This window comes from Erigeron canadensis, chromosome 2, assembly GCF_010389155.1.
Source record: "Erigeron canadensis isolate Cc75 chromosome 2, C_canadensis_v1, whole genome shotgun sequence".
In the NCBI taxonomy this organism is placed as follows: Eukaryota; Viridiplantae; Streptophyta; class Magnoliopsida; order Asterales; family Asteraceae; genus Erigeron; species Erigeron canadensis.
The window spans coordinates 4,193,392-4,210,243 of NC_057762.1; the positions used below are offsets into that span (position 1 = coordinate 4,193,392).

Below are 16,852 nucleotides of genomic sequence, written 5' to 3' on the forward strand. Positions count from 1 at the left end.
CAGAGGTTATACTGTAGTTTCGTTATTTGCATTGTTCAGTATTGGTCATTTTACGTGAACTTTTCGGTTCTCTGATCACCGATCGTCTATCTTATAATATTATTTGTACACATAATTCCTATACAAGATGTTTAAGACCCTATGAAGGTAAATGCCCCACTCATTTTTAAACGTCCCAATCTTCTTTAAGGTCAATTGTTTGTAATAATGTGTTATTTAAACATAAGATTTGGATCATTTATTGATTTGTGCGTGTCATTCTCTTACCTGGATCATAGAAATCTTCTTTATATCGTTCCATTTTTATCTAAAGTCCTCGAAAAGACAAAAATCGCATGATTTCAATCAAAAAAGAATATTTGAGTTTGTCAATGAGGTTGGTGGGTCTAAAGTCGTTGTCATTGAGATTTCCACCCGGTCATTGTCAAGGGGATATTTTGAGGTATTTTCAGAAGTCATGAGTTAGATCCTAGACTTTCGTGTCAATTTGTAGGCAATGCTTTTAAAGCAGCTAGTTTGATCGGGAGTTTTCATATTACTGGTTTAATAAAGGCGGTTTTTAAGCTCTAAGTAAACCAAATCAAAGCCATTTGACCGGATTTAGATTGTAGTTGAACCGGTGAACATGGCTTTATTTGTTTTTCTTTCTAGTTTTGTTCTTTTTTTTTCTTTTTTTGTTTGGTTAGAACTTATTTAGCTTATGAGTTATTATGTTAGAATTTGTTTGCTAAAACTTAAATATTATTCAACTTAAAAATTTATTAGGCATTACTCTTTTAATTGTATAGTTTTTTGGAAAATAGATCAACCTGGTCTGGTCGGTTCTACCAATTCGATTGATAAAATACGGTATTGTCTGTTGGATATCTAGTACAAATTTTAAAACAATGCTCGTAGGTACCACTTTTATTGATTCTTGGTTGAGTCTTGAAAAGCGATACGATATAAATCAAATGCGATTACCGTAATCTTTCAAATGATTCTTTATTATATTTTCAATTAATAAGTAATCGATATGTAATAAATTTATCTTTCTATGTTTAAAACAAACTTATGCAAACAAATATTCACAAATTGATATATTTAAGAATAGAATGAGAAAAACAAAAATAAAAAAACAATTGATTCACCATATTTTCCACGTTAATTAGCAAAACTTTTTTTTTTTTTTTGACATCTGTAAAACTAAAATTTTTTAATGTATAAATCCCTTTTTAATTTGATGTTGAATTTATTATAATTATATAACTTTATCGGTGGAAAAATCCATTGTCTTAAAACAAAACTAAATTTCTACCTTTGGAGATAGATAAGACATTCTAATCTCAATTTCTTGTACGGTTTAATTGGGCAAGTGATTTAGGTCTCTGTCAATAAGGGCATCAAGCTCTCACATTCTGGAAGGGAAATGATATTTGTACCACTATCTTTGATTAATGTATCACAGTGTACATATTATATATCTGACAGTACAAGCCGGTAATGCATAGTTGTGATACATCATTCAAAATAAATGATACGAATATCACATCCCATTCTAGAATGACACACGAGCGTCACATCATTTACCACTTTTAGAATTTCACTTGAATTTCCCATCAATAAAGGAACTCTCATTCTCACATTCTCAACTTTCCACTACCACAAGCCACAATCGCAACATCATTTTCATTTAATTAAACAAAATTAATTAATATAGCATTACATTTAATTAAAATTACCATTACATAAATTAATATTAAACATTACATATATAAAATTAAACATTACATAAATAAAAATCAAACCATACATAAATAAAACTCGCGTCAGAATAAAGTAATCGTTCCACAAATGAGTGGCAATATCCTCATGATCTCTAGCTAAGGTTCTTCTTGGGCCACTTGGTATCGAAGAGCTTACGACGACTTGTTCTTCGTCTTCTATAACATCAAGAAATGTGTCTGTGATTTCCGTATTGAAAAACGTATGGACTCTCTTATACGCATCAACTAAACATTTGGTAATCGGAATCAAACATTGTAGTAAACATTTGATGCGTTTGAATGTGTTTTGAGTGTGATGTAATGTTTGAAGTTTATGCATGTATCATCATGTATGTATAGAATAATGGAAAGGGGGTGGAAAAGAAAAATAATAATGAAAAAAAATCAGAGTATCGCCATTAGTATATAGTGGGGATGAGGTCATCTGTGAAGATTTATGGATCCAGGCCGAACGCAAAAAAAATGGTCCATAAAGCTAAACGCAACAAATTATATTATATAAACTAATTTCTAAAAACGACAATAAATGTTATCCCAATAAATAAAATCTAAAACCTATAGACAAATAAAATTTCGATAGGTTTAAACCAATATAAAAAGACCTAAAGAAATGACAAGCAATAAACTGCTATATATGTTATGTTATTATTTTTTAAATAATAATAATATTTTATATATCATTTAATAATAATAAATTATTAATATACATAATCATATATATAATTTACAATAAATAATAAACAAAAATAACGACTTGCCATGCCAAATAAATGAAAAGTGGAACATTGAAAGATTGAAAAAGACAGCAGACGTTGCTGGATCAGTTCCGAGTTTCCGATAAGTGATGATAATTCTTTTTTTTATGCGGTAAAAATTATATACGTACGTGGTTTCTTTATGAGTTAAATTATATGTTTTAATTTTTAGATGATGATTAAAGTTTGTAATAGACTTAAATAATTCATAACAATAAAAACTAGAAAAAATCAGGATCCCTAAAAAGCCGGGTCGCGGCCCGTCGGCCACTTTGGCCACCCTTTACACCGGCCATGGTGGGGACCACATCACTCCAAATTCTCATGTCTACTTCAAGACATAGCGCGAGAACGCGGCCGTGAACAGCTTGGTGGCAATAGATTTCGTGAAATTGGGACTCCAGAATGTGCGAGAACGTGCAGTGGCTATAAGGTAGGCGAAAGCGCGAGAACACAAACCCAGAACCGGCTTATTGACACCGGCTTAATTATCATGATTGTATAACTTGTAGTCATAAGATATATGCATGCACCTCCACAAAAGTTGAAAACCGGAGGAAGTTGTACTCTAGTCAAAACACAAGGTGCCAGCATTGCATGAGGTCAAAATCAGTTATCCACACTTTCACCAGTGGTCTATTATAGCCCCCCTAAATATTCTATATTTACATATTTACCCTGGAATTCTACTACCCTCGCTCCCTGCCACAACTATATATACACACATATCCTCGGATCCATCCCTCTTTATCATCAGGGTGTTTTTGTGTTTGTAAGATCTGGGTCGTCCTGAACAATGAGGACTTCAGGAATCGCTGTGTGGCTGAAGATCGTCACGCTTTTGGCAATGCTAACAAGCACAACGTGCAGACATCCAGTGCGCCACCTTGTTGGCGGCGAGGATCACTGGAAGCCTAATGTTAACTACACTAATTGGTCACTCAACAAAACATTTTATGCCGGCGATTGGCTTTGTAAGTAAATATACTTGTCTTGATTAATATCTTTATAATTTGATTTACTTATTTCTGCTTAATTAGTAAATTATATATATTGTCACTTTCCTTATTGTGCATATATACATAATTGCATAATATTATTTACTTAGTGTTCTGCTTTTTGGTTTAAAACTATGCCATTATTGCAGATTTCATGTATGACAAGTACATGTTCAATGTGTTGGAGGTGAACAAAACAAGCTATGATAATTGTACTGATCAAGGATTTATCTTCAACATTACGAGAGGGGCGGGGCGTGATGTGTTTGAGCTCAAAAAACCAAAGTCATACTATTTTTTATCAAGTGGAGGTTACTGCTACAATGGAATGAAATTGGGTGTGAATGTGATTGAATTTGTTTCTGCTCCTGAACCTTCTTATGTCACAAGTAGTATTTCTTCTAATATGGTAACAGGAATTAATATGGTAATATCATCATTTGTGATAGCTGTATTATGGGTTGCTCTGCTTTAACAGGAATCCAGCTAGCAGAGTTAATTAGAAGTTAATTACTTACTATATATATGTGAGGGTATTGTATTAGTTAGAAAACTATATATGGTATGGATTTGATTGTGGTAGGAAAATGTTATCTTTTGGAATTGTTTGTTTGTTGTGACAACTTAATTTTAGTACATTGCTTAATACGCATATTCGCACTTATTATATATTTAGCCAATTGCAACAATGACTCATGGTGAATCAATTTTGTGTTACACACGTTATGCGAGAAGTTGTATATATAGATAAATTCAACGTAAATATAAAACTAAAGGGTGGCAATGTTTGATTTTAATGATCGATCTTCGGTTACAAATATAATGATGTAAAAGAAGTCTTTAAATTAAAATTTGAATATCGAATAAAATATTATGATTGTGGACAACTTTATTAATATTGAATTGAATTAATTATATATTCATGATTATGTATGACTTATTATATTTAAAATGTTTTTAAAACTTTCAAATTAATTTAAAACACATTCAAGCTACAAATGTTTTTATTAAACTATGGCTTGTGATTCTGAATATTGCCATAGACTTGCAATTTTTTCAAAATCGCAAGTCATGATTTGTAACTTTTAATAGATATTTTGTAAATTAACAAAAGATATCGTTAGTGTTGTACTATGCTTACATGTTGCAATAAAAACATAATATAACTAACTATTCCTTTACTGCTATATATTTTTGATTGAATATTTCTATTAGAGAGCAGTCACGTTTTAATTTGGTAACTGTTTGATATTTATATGAAAAAAGTCACATGGAGTCGGATTATATAAAAAAGGTGCTTAAGAAATTAAGGTAAATTTTAATTTTAATGTACTTACCACGTTTCCTTCACATGTATAATGGCAGTACTAGTGCTTTTAGCAAAGTGCATGTCACAATTTATCTGATAAAACGAAAACCAAAGGATAAAGAAAAAGAAAAAGAGAAAGAAGAAAACAAAAGATATTTAGCCAAAGAAAGAAATAAATATGGAGAGTGGAATATAGGCAATGTGCTAAAAACCGATGTGTTAGTTAACTGTATTTTTTTTTAAGTGCAGTTAAAGATGGGCAAATATTTAGCCAAAGAGAAATAAATATGGAGAGTGGAATATATGCAATGTGCTAAAAACCGATGTGTTAGTTAACTGTATTTTTTTAAAATGCAGTTAAAGATGGGCAAATATTTAGCCAAAGAGAAATAAATATGGAGAGTGGAATATAGGCTATGTGCCGATGTGTTAGTTAACTGTATTTTTTTTAAAAATGCCATCAAAGATGGGCAAGTGGATGACTGGATGGGACAAGCCTTAGGCAAGACATAGAAATGGTTATGTACTTCTCAAAGGTTTATGCAAGTGTTGTGTTTTCAAATGACGACAGAGTATATAGCATTATAGCGGATTACGTTTCTAGTTCATAATCTGAGAACTTGATGTATAGTTTTTTTAAGCGGATAATGTGGTCAAGTCATTAAATTGAGGTTTGTTGAGTGACTTTGGTTGTATATAAGCAAGTAGTTTTAATAGGAAAAGAGCAGATATTTGATGCTAAAAAATGAACATTGGTTGTGGAAGTTAAATGTCATAGGTTAGGGTGAAAAGATGTCATGATATGGCAACTTGAAGTGTTTTGCTTGTTAAGGTAATTTTCTAAGTAAAGATCAATTATATTTCATAATTTCATAGCTTATTAGGATATTTTATTTTTCAAATATTTAGTCAGGATATGATATCAGAGAACCCTCACCGTCTAATGGTTAAGTCTTGCATGTACCGTAGACAATGAGATGTTGACTATAAGCCGTTACAAGTAGTCGGAGGAAAAACTCCAAAACTTGTCATCCCTAAGGATCGAACTCAAGTCCTTAGGTTAAACCTAGGAGTGTCTTTGACCAGTTGGACTAGCCATTATTGGCTTAAGATATTTACATATCTGTATTATCTTGGTTCCGCAACAACTAGTAATTTGATATTCGTTCACTTGTACTGACTTCAGTTGAGTACAATGAACTTATTGCAAATAACTCACCATTCATATATAAGTGTCCTCTCTTAAGTTGAAACTTATAACTTTGATTAGAAAGTTCTTGTTTAAATCCTGCCATTACCTTCATCTTGTTTTTTTCTCTTTGCTTTATGAGGATACATAAAGTCCCCTGATCTTTTGGGATATCTACTACACCCGTTTTTGCATTTCTTTTAGTCTCTTAAAAATTATATTTCATCGATTGACATATTTTTACACTTTTGGTTTATTACGATTTAATTATTTTGTTAATCTTTCTTTTTTGTATTTTAATATTTTTACATTTTGTTCTTTGTAACATATATTTTGTAACTTTTTATTTTTTATAACTTTTTGTAGCATTTGTATCCTAAGTTTATCTTTTATAGAAATGATATGTGTTGTAGTTTATGTATCTAGCTGAGGAGAGGCATGTCTTTATCCACCGAATCTACCTATTGTCAAATCTCATCGCTTTAAAAATGGTTAGAAGATAATCCCATGCAGTGGCGGATCCAGTGTACTATGAGGGTGGTCACCGCCCCACCCTCAATCTAGTTTTGTTAGAATTTTTTTAAAAAAAATTTTTTCCTTTTACTTTCAATCCCTCGACCCCTGGAGGAGATGGTAGGAGTATTTGGGAAGATGGAATATGTTTGACGTTGCCAGGTGGAAAAGACAGTGGCTGGCGGAGGAAATGATGGTCGGCTGAGGAGTTGAAGTCGGCAGAGAAGAGATGAAAGAGAAAGAGATATGGCTTCTAATTGAGATTCACAATCTTGAAAATATGTCATACAATTTTTGACTACAACCAGAAAATATCTATTAATGTATTTATAAATAATATTCACTTTATATCCTTACACCTTTAAATATATTATGAGATAACCCTTATATATAGTGAATGGATCATATTTATATCTACACTATATTATAAAGTAAATCCACTTTTGAACTTTTAACATTAATATTAAATCTCAACCATTCATTTTTTTTATCTCTCCTCAAATCTCAACCACTTATTTTTCCCTCTCATCCATAAATTATTTTATTTTTCTAATTCATTCAAAATCTTTTATCTCAAAAACCGTACATCGATAAGTTATAATAATTATATGGGTGTTCTTAAAATTTTATGCTTTTTCATTAGAGATGTCATTCGATATATTTTCGAAGAATTTTTAAATTCGAAGGTGGAGCCTGGACGGCTAAGGCATTTGGCTATCACATTCTATGACCTATCACCTCCTATTATATATCATACTCTAAGACCTATTATCCCCACCATCTAACCGCCGCAATGCACGGATACTTTGTCTCGTTTATCCTTAAAAAGGGTCCCGTCCGACCCATAACTTGCAAATTTTGAAAGTTATTATTTAGTTCATAAGCTATGGATTTTGCTAATTTTATTATATATGGGCTTTAATATCCTTCAAGTTGTAAGTTTGTAAGGCTTTTTATCAAGTATACTATAATCTCATAAGAATGTATTGGTTAGTTAGATTAAATTATAACCTTTAATGCTAGTGTGCTTGTCAAAATGATTAATAAGGTTGTTTTTTCCGTTTCATTCTACGCATTATAAAACTCAAAATCGACTCTTTTGTAGATTATAAAAATTTTGAAAAATTATAATGAAAAAACAAAACTAGGCCCCCACCATTATAAAACTCTGGATCCACCACTGATCCATGACATAACAAAATCAATCTTAAACAACATCAATTGTTTCCTCTTCTTACACCAATCAATAGCCTCATTCAACAATAAGGGACCGTCTAAAATTTGCTTACCTTTTGTAAAGGCGGTTTGTTTCTGGCTGACAACATGATCTATCATCTTGAGTAGACGGTTAGCCATGAGCTTAGAGATGATTTTATACTTGACTTCAATGAGACTGATGGGACGAAAGTCCGACTTAGTTATTGGATTGCTAACTTTGGGAATTAGCTTCATGAAGGAGGAATTGCAGCCCACCGAGATCTTGGCATTAATATAATAATGTCAAGGTATATTAATATAAAACATTCAACTCGTTGATGAGGCTTCTTCTTTCCTTGAACAGTTCACTGCCATCCCCATTATCACTTATTAGGAGGTCATTTTGTGCTATCTCCTTGGTAATGACTCTCGGTTACGCGCAACTTGCTTCTCTTTTCGCCTTTCCTTAATGTCATTTTTTCGATTCTTTAGCTTTTCTTGAAAACACCTTGCGCACTTCCATTTTTATTTCCAGTAGACTTGTCCCAACTATTATTGACAACCGAAGTAAGACCCTCACTTGCCAACCACGAATTGTAGAACTTAACACTGTATTCTCGAGTTTTTTTTAAAGGATAAGAATGGAAAAGATTGGATAAGGAAAAAAAAGAAAAAAATTTATATTTCAAAAAGGCATTCTTGAGTTACATGAAAAACTAATAAAAAGAAAAGAAAACACAAAGTTAATTAATAGTGTTCTTGAGATAGAAAGAAAAGAAAAGAAAGGGAAAAAAGTTAAAATATTACAATTATGTTCTTTTTCCTATAAAGTTGTTATTAATTAATAAGGGTAAATTAGTAATTATATACATAACTTAAAAGTTTTCTATCCAAATCCTCCCAAAAATGGGAGGAAAGTTTTTACATCAAAAACACCCTTGTTTTCTTTTCTTTCCCTTTCCTTTTTTTAAAAAAAAAAAACTCAAGAATGCAAAATAGAAAAATTTTCCAATCCTTTCTTTTCCAATCATTACTACTGAACGTGGAGGACTGCATATTATTGCATACTATTGTAAATAGAAATGGTTCTTGTGCATTTTCTACATATTAATTATACCTTGTTGTTGTTTAAATAGGGGTGTTGTGTTTAAATGTACTTTTTGGGATGACTTTGCTGTTGAATTTCATAAGTATGTAATTGGTAATACTCAAACTGAAGAGATGGTCATTGTGATCCTACAACATGCTTGGGTGAAACTATCGAATGGTATGTATACATAATTTTCATTATTGCCACCCTTTTTGTTGATATTGTTGGTCACATATTAATTTTCATTCTAATGTTCTTATAGAGATAGTTGGAGTTCAGATTGATAAGTTTGGTACTCGGATTTTTTTCAATGAAGATCTTGGTGAGGCTAACAGTTTAAGGAGGTTAGTATCATGGATTTTGACTTAACTAATATATACATATGCACTTTGTAGCTTTAACTAAATTGAACTATGTTATGTTTTTGTAGTATCATAGTCAAAAGTGGTAAAGATGTTGCGTCAACAAGTTATAGCCAATTGTCTTGTGAAACTCATTACCCTCTTCGCAATGACTTTCTGGTTGTCAGTCCTAGAAAACATGTGGAAGACATCCTTGAAACTAAAAGGGTACTTATGTTATCTAAAATTTGTACTCATTTGATTTGTGTCATGATTTAACTAATTCTTGTGTTTTAACATGACAAGTTCTGTGTGGTACTGGCCAGAACTACAATTCTTGAAATCATTGGTGAATTAGTGGCAAGTGATGATGCAAATGAGGTTATATGAGTTTGCTTGCACTAAAAGAGTTTATAACCGAATTACACAAGTATAGTACTTGATTAAAAGGCAATTATGTTGACATTGTTTGCTATTTTTGTTGTTTCAGGATATTCCAGAACCTCAAATTGGTGAAATCCAATCTGTTAAACTTTCAGAATCTTTCAAATTTAATGCATAAATGCATTCCAGACTTACTCTCTTTTGAAGTAATTTTTTGTGTATTCCAAAGTTAATGTTGACATGCTATAATTCTTTTGAAAATATGATGTTCTATTGAGTATGTGTGATATGCTTACGTGCATCCTCAAACACCTTACATGCATCCTAAAATATTTTTTAAAAACATATTTCAAAACTAACCGTATACTTTAACTAACTTTATCAATAGAACCAAATTTTCGTTTTTCTATACATACAAAATAAATAACCTTATAATTATTCAATAAAACTTTTTTTTTTAAAATTTTTTCTAACAAGATCCCGTGTTTTCACACGGGTTCTACATCTAGTTATACATATACTAAAAAGCAACGTGAAATATACAAGTTTTTATAACATATATTAATTTTTACCAATTTTCATTTTAACTTTAAAAATTTTTAACTTTTAATTTTTACACCACATCAAAGTTTTCGTTATTATTTTTTTGACACGAAATTTTTAGGTTTTCATGTTTTCATCTAACAACTTTCACACAGTTCGGTTTTACTTTTGAACATTTAGTTTTTGATAATTTTTATCCGTCTTTTTATATATATATATAACGTTTTCAATGTATAATAACTATTATCTTTTTTACGTCTTACGTTCATGTAATATTTTAAACATTAATATAATTATTGTATATATGTTTTTATATATCTTATTATTCTTTTATATTTTTTTTTATTGTTATTCCTACATTTTTAGTTGCCTTTTATTCTATCTTTAAATTATTACCTTGTATCAAAGTTTTTATTTTCTTGATACTAAATTTTTGGGTTTTGTGTTTTTATTAAAACAACTTTTACTCGGTTACAGTTTACTTTTAAACATTTGGTTTTTTATTATTTTCATCCGTCTTTTTATATATAACGTTTTTAATATATAACAACTGGCATCATCAATACATCCAACAAAAAACATTAATATAATTATTGTTTATGTTTTTATACATCTTATTATTTCTTTATATTTTTTTATTTTTACTTCTATATGTTTACTTGTCTTCTTTAAAGTTTCTGTTCAAAGTCCAAAACTTTATCATTTAAATAACATATTTCGCTACAACGTATGGATACAATAACTAACGCCTAAGAGGGTTGGCAACCCACCTTCCATTTCCTTTTTCACCATTTACTTCTAACCAATCACGTTATGCCACCTCAACTCCACCACTCACTCACCACTCATCTAAATTTTGTTGGCATCCGACCACTCACTACCTTTTTTATTTTTTTAAAAACATAAATCATTAAACATATAATAATAATAATAATAATAATAATAATAATAATAATAATAATAATAATTATAATAATAATAATAATAACAACAATACTACTACTAATAATAATAATAAGTATTTACAAAAAGGTGTATTAGGGTAAAAAACAAAAATTTGGTTTAAAAGATTTAACTTAATAGAAAAAGAAAAAAGCATACAAGTGGACAAGTGGTCATTAATTATCATAGTCTTCTACAGTATCTCTCTCTCTCACTATATATATATATCTTCTCATCTATTTCTATATATTGTACAGGTGAGTACAAAAACAAAAGTAACTGTTCAAAATGGAATTTAGTCGTTGAAAGCACCTCGATCCACACTCCCGCGCCTTATCAACCGCATGGTCTGACCACGCATTTCGACCCCACGACGCATGGTGGCTTGATGGCGGCGGTGTTCCGTGGTGGCACCGCAGTGACCACGCATCGAACTTCCGTCCGATACCAACGCCCTAACTAAATTATATAGCCCGCAATATATATTTTTAATGGCATTAAACCTTTTAAATCATGTTTTTGAAAAGATATATAGTTTTGAGACCAGCTGTCTTGGACCAATCAGATTCATTTTGGCTTGTACGTTGATGCAATGTTTTAAATACCGGTAAATACCAGCCGATGTTACCGGTATCGGAGACCACGCCGGTATTTTAATTCCGGTATTTTCATTATTCAATACCGGCCGGTATTCCCGGTATTTTCCGGTATTACCATACCGGTATTTTCAAAAAATAAATTTTGATTTTTTAAAAAAATTAGTTCTATGATACTTTAATGTTATTTTTTGTTATTTGTGAACTTTAAAACCTATATTTTGTTATGAAATACATATTTGGTATTATTTTTGAGTAAATTATAAATGCATTTTGACTATTTTTGTTAAATTGTAACAAGTTTTGTAAGACTTTTACACAAAAAAATATAAATAATTAAAAATAGTCGTACCGGCTGGTATACCGATAATACCGGAAAATTTTTTCACGCCGGTATAACTAAAATACCGATTTTTAAAACATTGTGTTGATGATATTGACCGTTGACCCGTTTCCAAACTAACCTGCCCATTTTTCCACTATCTAAGTCTAGAGTCTAGACTTCTAGGTGGACATTTTGCGTACTTCAACAGATCTATTGGTGGTTGGTAGAAACTGGACCAGCCCAAACCCAATGGAGCAGTCAATATAGTCATTATGTGTTAGAAAAGGTATATACTTACATATTAATATTAAAAGTGTCTTATTTGTATTTTTCGATTGTGTTTATTAAGAACCATACTATGGATGTTGATAATAGTTCGAAAATTGACTATCTTTACATGCTTTACAAATAAAAAAAGCATTACATCATATGCTATGTTAGGAACCTTTGTGTGGTTCTAATAATGGGATGATCTAATGTTCGATACATCTAATATTTAGAACGCTAATATGTGTCATAAGTGTATGTCTTAAAACCACATAAAGTGTCACTAAAAATACTCACCAAAAAGACGCGGTGCACATTTGGGTTATATTTTTTTATTGATGCAAATATGAAATGGTGAGTTGACTATAAACGACTCAACTTTATTATGTGAAAGAATTATAGCCACACGGATGCTTATCTTCTATAAATAATATCAGACTTCCCTTTGAGAAATTCGTCAACTCTTTCGAGCTTTTTGTTTTCTTTCCAATTAAAAATTGTTAAATAAACCATCAACAATATGTCTGATCACATGAAACACTTTGAACACCTTATGTTGATCCCCTTATATTGGATGACAACTGGAATGCAAAGATCTCAGACTTTGGGCTCTCTAAATTTGGTCCTGCCAATCAGAAATTTACATTTGTATTCTCTGAAGCTGTAGGCACACAAGGGTATGTACTATGTTGATCCCCTTTATGCTGAGACGGGTCTTCTGACCAAAGAGTCGGATGTTTACTCGTTTGGTGTTGTGTTATTTGAAGTATTGTGGGAGGTTGTGTTTTGGCTACAAAGACGATAAAAGTCAACCTTTAATAGGATTGGCGCGGCAATCCTACAAACAAAACACGATCGAAGAAATTATATCCGATAAAACAACGGATGAAATAAATAGTTATTCGCTACAGGTGTTTACGAGAAATGCTTATCAATGTCTGAAGTTAAAGCGTGAAGAACGTCCAAAAATGTCTCTTGTCGTGACAGAACTTGAAAGAGCACTTATATATCAAGTAAGTTCAACCATTTCTCATAAATGATTGATTTTCAATAGAAATGTCAATCACAAATAGAAGCAAAATCTTAAATGTCAAAAATTACTATAGATGATAATGGAACTAACATATTTTCTACTAGGATGAGCAAGATTACCAAAATACAGATAAAGATTCGGTTTCGGTATCGGTTTAGAGATTTGGTGAAATCGGTTTCGGTACAGATTGGTTCGGTACGGGAAACCAATTATTATTATTACCGAAAATTTAGTTTGTTATCAAACATGTTACGATCTTGTTATTCTTGTTGGTTGTTAGTTTGCAATGGCAGAGTTACTACGTAGATACATACTCGGTAGAATTACAATCCTGGACAAGGATTAAATAAATACTCAATAAAATTATATATAATTTGGAAAAATGTCTACACGGCTTTACATGCCCAACAAATGAATTTGTATAGGTATTACCTACTTTGAATTCTGGTAGATAATGGTGTGAGTCGGTAGGCTTAAACACTTTATCCCGACCGAAGTGTTTCAATGAATGTTTTGTGACCTGTACAATAATAATATAAAAATTGATTTTAGTTAAATTTTGACACTATCCCAGTTCAATAAACATTTTTGCTATCTAATTCACAATTAATCTAACCAGGAAAAGAAGTTCCCAGTAGTTTTTATCCACACCTTCAACAGCACCTGCATGCGTGCACATTTTGTTTATATTCTACTAGCTAGTTTCGTGATTTCCAAAAGTACTACTATATACACGAATGTATCTGAGCATTAACTTCATATTTACAGCATAATTATTTCATCCAAAATGAACCTCAAAAAGTTAAAATTCAGTAATGGCTTATGGTCTACATTTCGTAGTCTAGATTACGTGCAGGGCTTCACCATTATACGGTGAGGTGTTCCTTGATGTTGAATACTAACTGACTATTTTAAATAAAAAAAGAAAAAAATAGGCAAGGAGGGATGAAACCAAAATACCGGTACCGTACCCATGTAATTAGTACCGTATTCCGTTCTCACTTTTTTCGGTTTTGGTATGATTCGGTTAGGTTCCGTAGCGAAAACCATCCCTATTTTCTACTGTTACTTCTACTTAGTCAATAATAATAATAATAGTAATAATAATACTCGTAATAACAATAATGTTTGCTGATTATGGTGGCTATATAGAGACGAGAGCTAAGCCTTCTACCTTCCCTTTCTCCTCTTCCACCTCCGCCTCCCCCTCGCAGCCCTCATCGTCCGTCCAAGTGTCACCATTATGCCGTCGCTTTGAAATTTCTGAGATTCAGATAGCAACAAATTACTTTGACAAATCCTTACTAATTGGTAAGGGCGGAGGTTCTGGAAAAGTTTACAAAGGTGATATAATCAGTGGATCGACTCTTATGGGTGTTGCAATTAACCGAAGGAATTCAAGGTCCCTTGAAGCAGCAAAAGAGTTTCGTGCCGAACTTGAGTTGCTTCCTACGTTGCGTCACTGTAATATTGTGCCTTTGATTGGCTATTTCTTGCAATTATGGGGAAGAGATGATCCTGGTATATGAATATATCTCCAATGGAACACTCAGCGAACAACTCCATGAACTTGGCACCCCTCTTTATTGGATTCAACGACTCAAGATCTGCATTGGTGCCGCTCGCGGATTGCACTATCTTCATAGTGGTACAGGGATTGAGGTTGGGGTCATACCTCGGGATATCAAGAGCTCAAATATTATGCTACATGAAAGCAGGGCACCTAAATTTACTGACTTTGGGTTGGCGATGATAGGCCCAATGTACGATCAGCCCTCGACTAATGTCGACACAATTGTTGAAGGCACTTTTGAAAATTTAGATCCCAATTATTTCTCATCTGAAAAGCTCACAATAAAGTCAGACGTGTATGCTTTTGGGGTGGTATTGTTAGAAGTGTTCTGTCGGGGTTCAATTGATAATTACAGGATTACATGGTTTCAAGATTGCATCAAAAAAGGCCAATTCAAGCGTATAGCTGCTTTTGATATACGCCAACAAATAGCCCCGAAATGTTCCAAGGCGTTTGCACAAATTGTTGAGAGATGCTTGCACCGGGATCCAAAGCAACGCCCAACCATGGCCGAGGTTTTGTTCAGTCTTGAGTTTCTACTGATCAAACAAGAGAAATATAACGATTCCAAACAGGTAGAACAATATCTGGTAGCATTGTAACAAATTTTGAAGGAATTTATTAATCTTACAAAAACTTTTTGTATTTAGTTTACATTTTTAACTTATTTTGTTTTCTATGCAGGATACACGATTTGAAGAATTCGACGGTAACGGTGAGGGAGATTTAACTGAATCGGTTATGCTTGAAAGAATTGTATTATTTACATGGCACACGCACAATATTTGTCGTTGTTTCGGAATAGGAATTTAGTTTACAAAGTTGGTCCCTTTAGTAATTGTGTTATTTTTGGCCCCCGATATCTGTATTTTAAATTGAAATATTTATATATCTATACACCTTATACTAAAACAAGAATGAGATTTTTTAAAGAGTTAATTACTGAAATGGTACCTAATGTTTGCGCCATATTATTGGTTTCATACCTTTCTTTTCGAAATTACGTTGATCATACTCAACGTATGCAAATCTCCACTCGTACCATACTGAAGGCCAACGCCGTCAGGTGACCGTTAAAACCTCCCCCACGTGACTTGCACGTGAGGGGTAAATATGTAATATCGCGTTTCTTAATTACTTAAATGGTACCTAACGTTTGCACGATATTACTGATTTCATACCTAATGTTTCTAAATTACTTAAACGGTACATAATGTTTAGTTATTAATTTTTTTTTATTATTTTTTATTATTTTTTATTTTGAAAGCTGAATTCCGCTTTAAGCCAATATCTTAAAATTTGGTATTTTAGTCATACTGGTGTGAAAAATTTCTGGTATGATCGGTATTACCGAAAATACCGGCCGGTACGACTATTTTTAATTTGTTTTATTTTTCTTTTATGAAAATTTTCCAAAACTTGTCAGAATTTATCAAAAATAGTCAAACTGCACTTATAATCCACTAAAAAATAATACCAAATAGGTCTTTCATAACAAAATATAAGTTTAAAATTCATAAATAACCAAAAAATAGCAGTATAGTATCATAAAAATAATTTTTAAAAAAATTCAGATTTTCTTTTTTGAAAATATTGAGAATACCGCAACGGTAATACCAGAAATATTTAGGAATACCAGAAATATCAGCCGGTATTTATCAGTATTTAAAACATTGCTTATAAGTGTATTTTGAGTGGATTATAAGTGCATTTTAAACTTTAAACTAATATTTTGTTATGAAAAACCTATTTGTTATTATTTTTGAGTGGATTATAAGTGCATTTTGACTACTTTCATTAAATTGTAACAAGTTTTGAAAATTTTTTATGAATAAAACAAATTAAAAATAGTCGCACCGGCCGATATTTCCGGTAATACCGATAATACCATAATTTTTTCCACACTAGTATGATTAAAATACCAGTTTTTAAGACATTGGCTTAAAGCAGAATTCACCTTTCAAAACAAAAAAAAAATATAAAAGTAAAAAAAAATAATAACTAAACATTATGTACCATTTAAGTAATTAA

General features: G+C 31.6%; 2 protein-coding genes and 1 non-coding gene across 4 annotated transcripts; 2 read left to right on the forward strand and 1 right to left on the reverse strand.

The window, feature by feature from the left end:
* Positions 1–223: 223 nt before the first annotated feature.
* On the reverse strand, positions 224–326 carry LOC122590340. Its single transcript, XR_006322479.1, has one exon. It is a non-coding gene; the product is annotated as a U6 spliceosomal RNA (small nuclear RNA).
* Positions 327–3,285: 2,959 nt separating this feature from the next.
* Positions 3,286–4,213, forward strand: LOC122590140 (lamin-like protein). The gene is made up of 2 exons (XM_043762477.1): positions 3,286–3,495; positions 3,669–4,213. Exons 1-2 carry the CDS (start codon positions 3,318–3,320, stop codon positions 3,992–3,994), a joined length of 504 nt encoding a protein of 167 aa, XP_043618412.1. The 5' UTR covers positions 3,286–3,317; the 3' UTR covers positions 3,995–4,213.
* Positions 4,214–12,718: 8,505 nt separating this feature from the next.
* LOC122588744 (receptor-like protein kinase FERONIA) lies at positions 12,719–15,760 on the forward strand. Of its 2 annotated transcripts, XM_043760920.1 has the most exons (3): positions 12,719–13,228; positions 14,401–15,396; positions 15,506–15,760. In XM_043760920.1, exons 2-3 carry the CDS (start codon positions 14,761–14,763, stop codon positions 15,632–15,634), a joined length of 765 nt encoding a protein of 254 aa, XP_043616855.1. In that variant the 5' UTR covers positions 12,719–13,228; positions 14,401–14,760; the 3' UTR covers positions 15,635–15,760. The 2 variants fall into 2 exon arrangements, with proteins under 2 accessions (XP_043616855.1, XP_043616854.1); XM_043760919.1 differs by lacking the exon at positions 12,719–13,228 and having other exon boundaries at positions 13,256–15,396.
* The last annotated feature ends 1,092 nt before the right edge of the window (positions 15,761–16,852 follow it).

Coding starts and splice junctions, on each gene's coding strand:
- LOC122588744 (XM_043760920.1), top strand. CDS start 14,761: ATGATCCTGGTATATGAATATATCTCCAATGGAACACTCAGCGAACAA. Junction 15,397..15,505: donor AATATAACGATTCCAAACAG/GTAGAACAATAT, acceptor TTTTCTATGCAG/GATACACGATTTGAAGAATT.
- LOC122590140 (XM_043762477.1), top strand. CDS start 3,318: ATGAGGACTTCAGGAATCGCTGTGTGGCTGAAGATCGTCACGCTTTTG. Junction 3,496..3,668: donor TTATGCCGGCGATTGGCTTT/GTAAGTAAATAT, acceptor CCATTATTGCAG/ATTTCATGTATGACAAGTAC.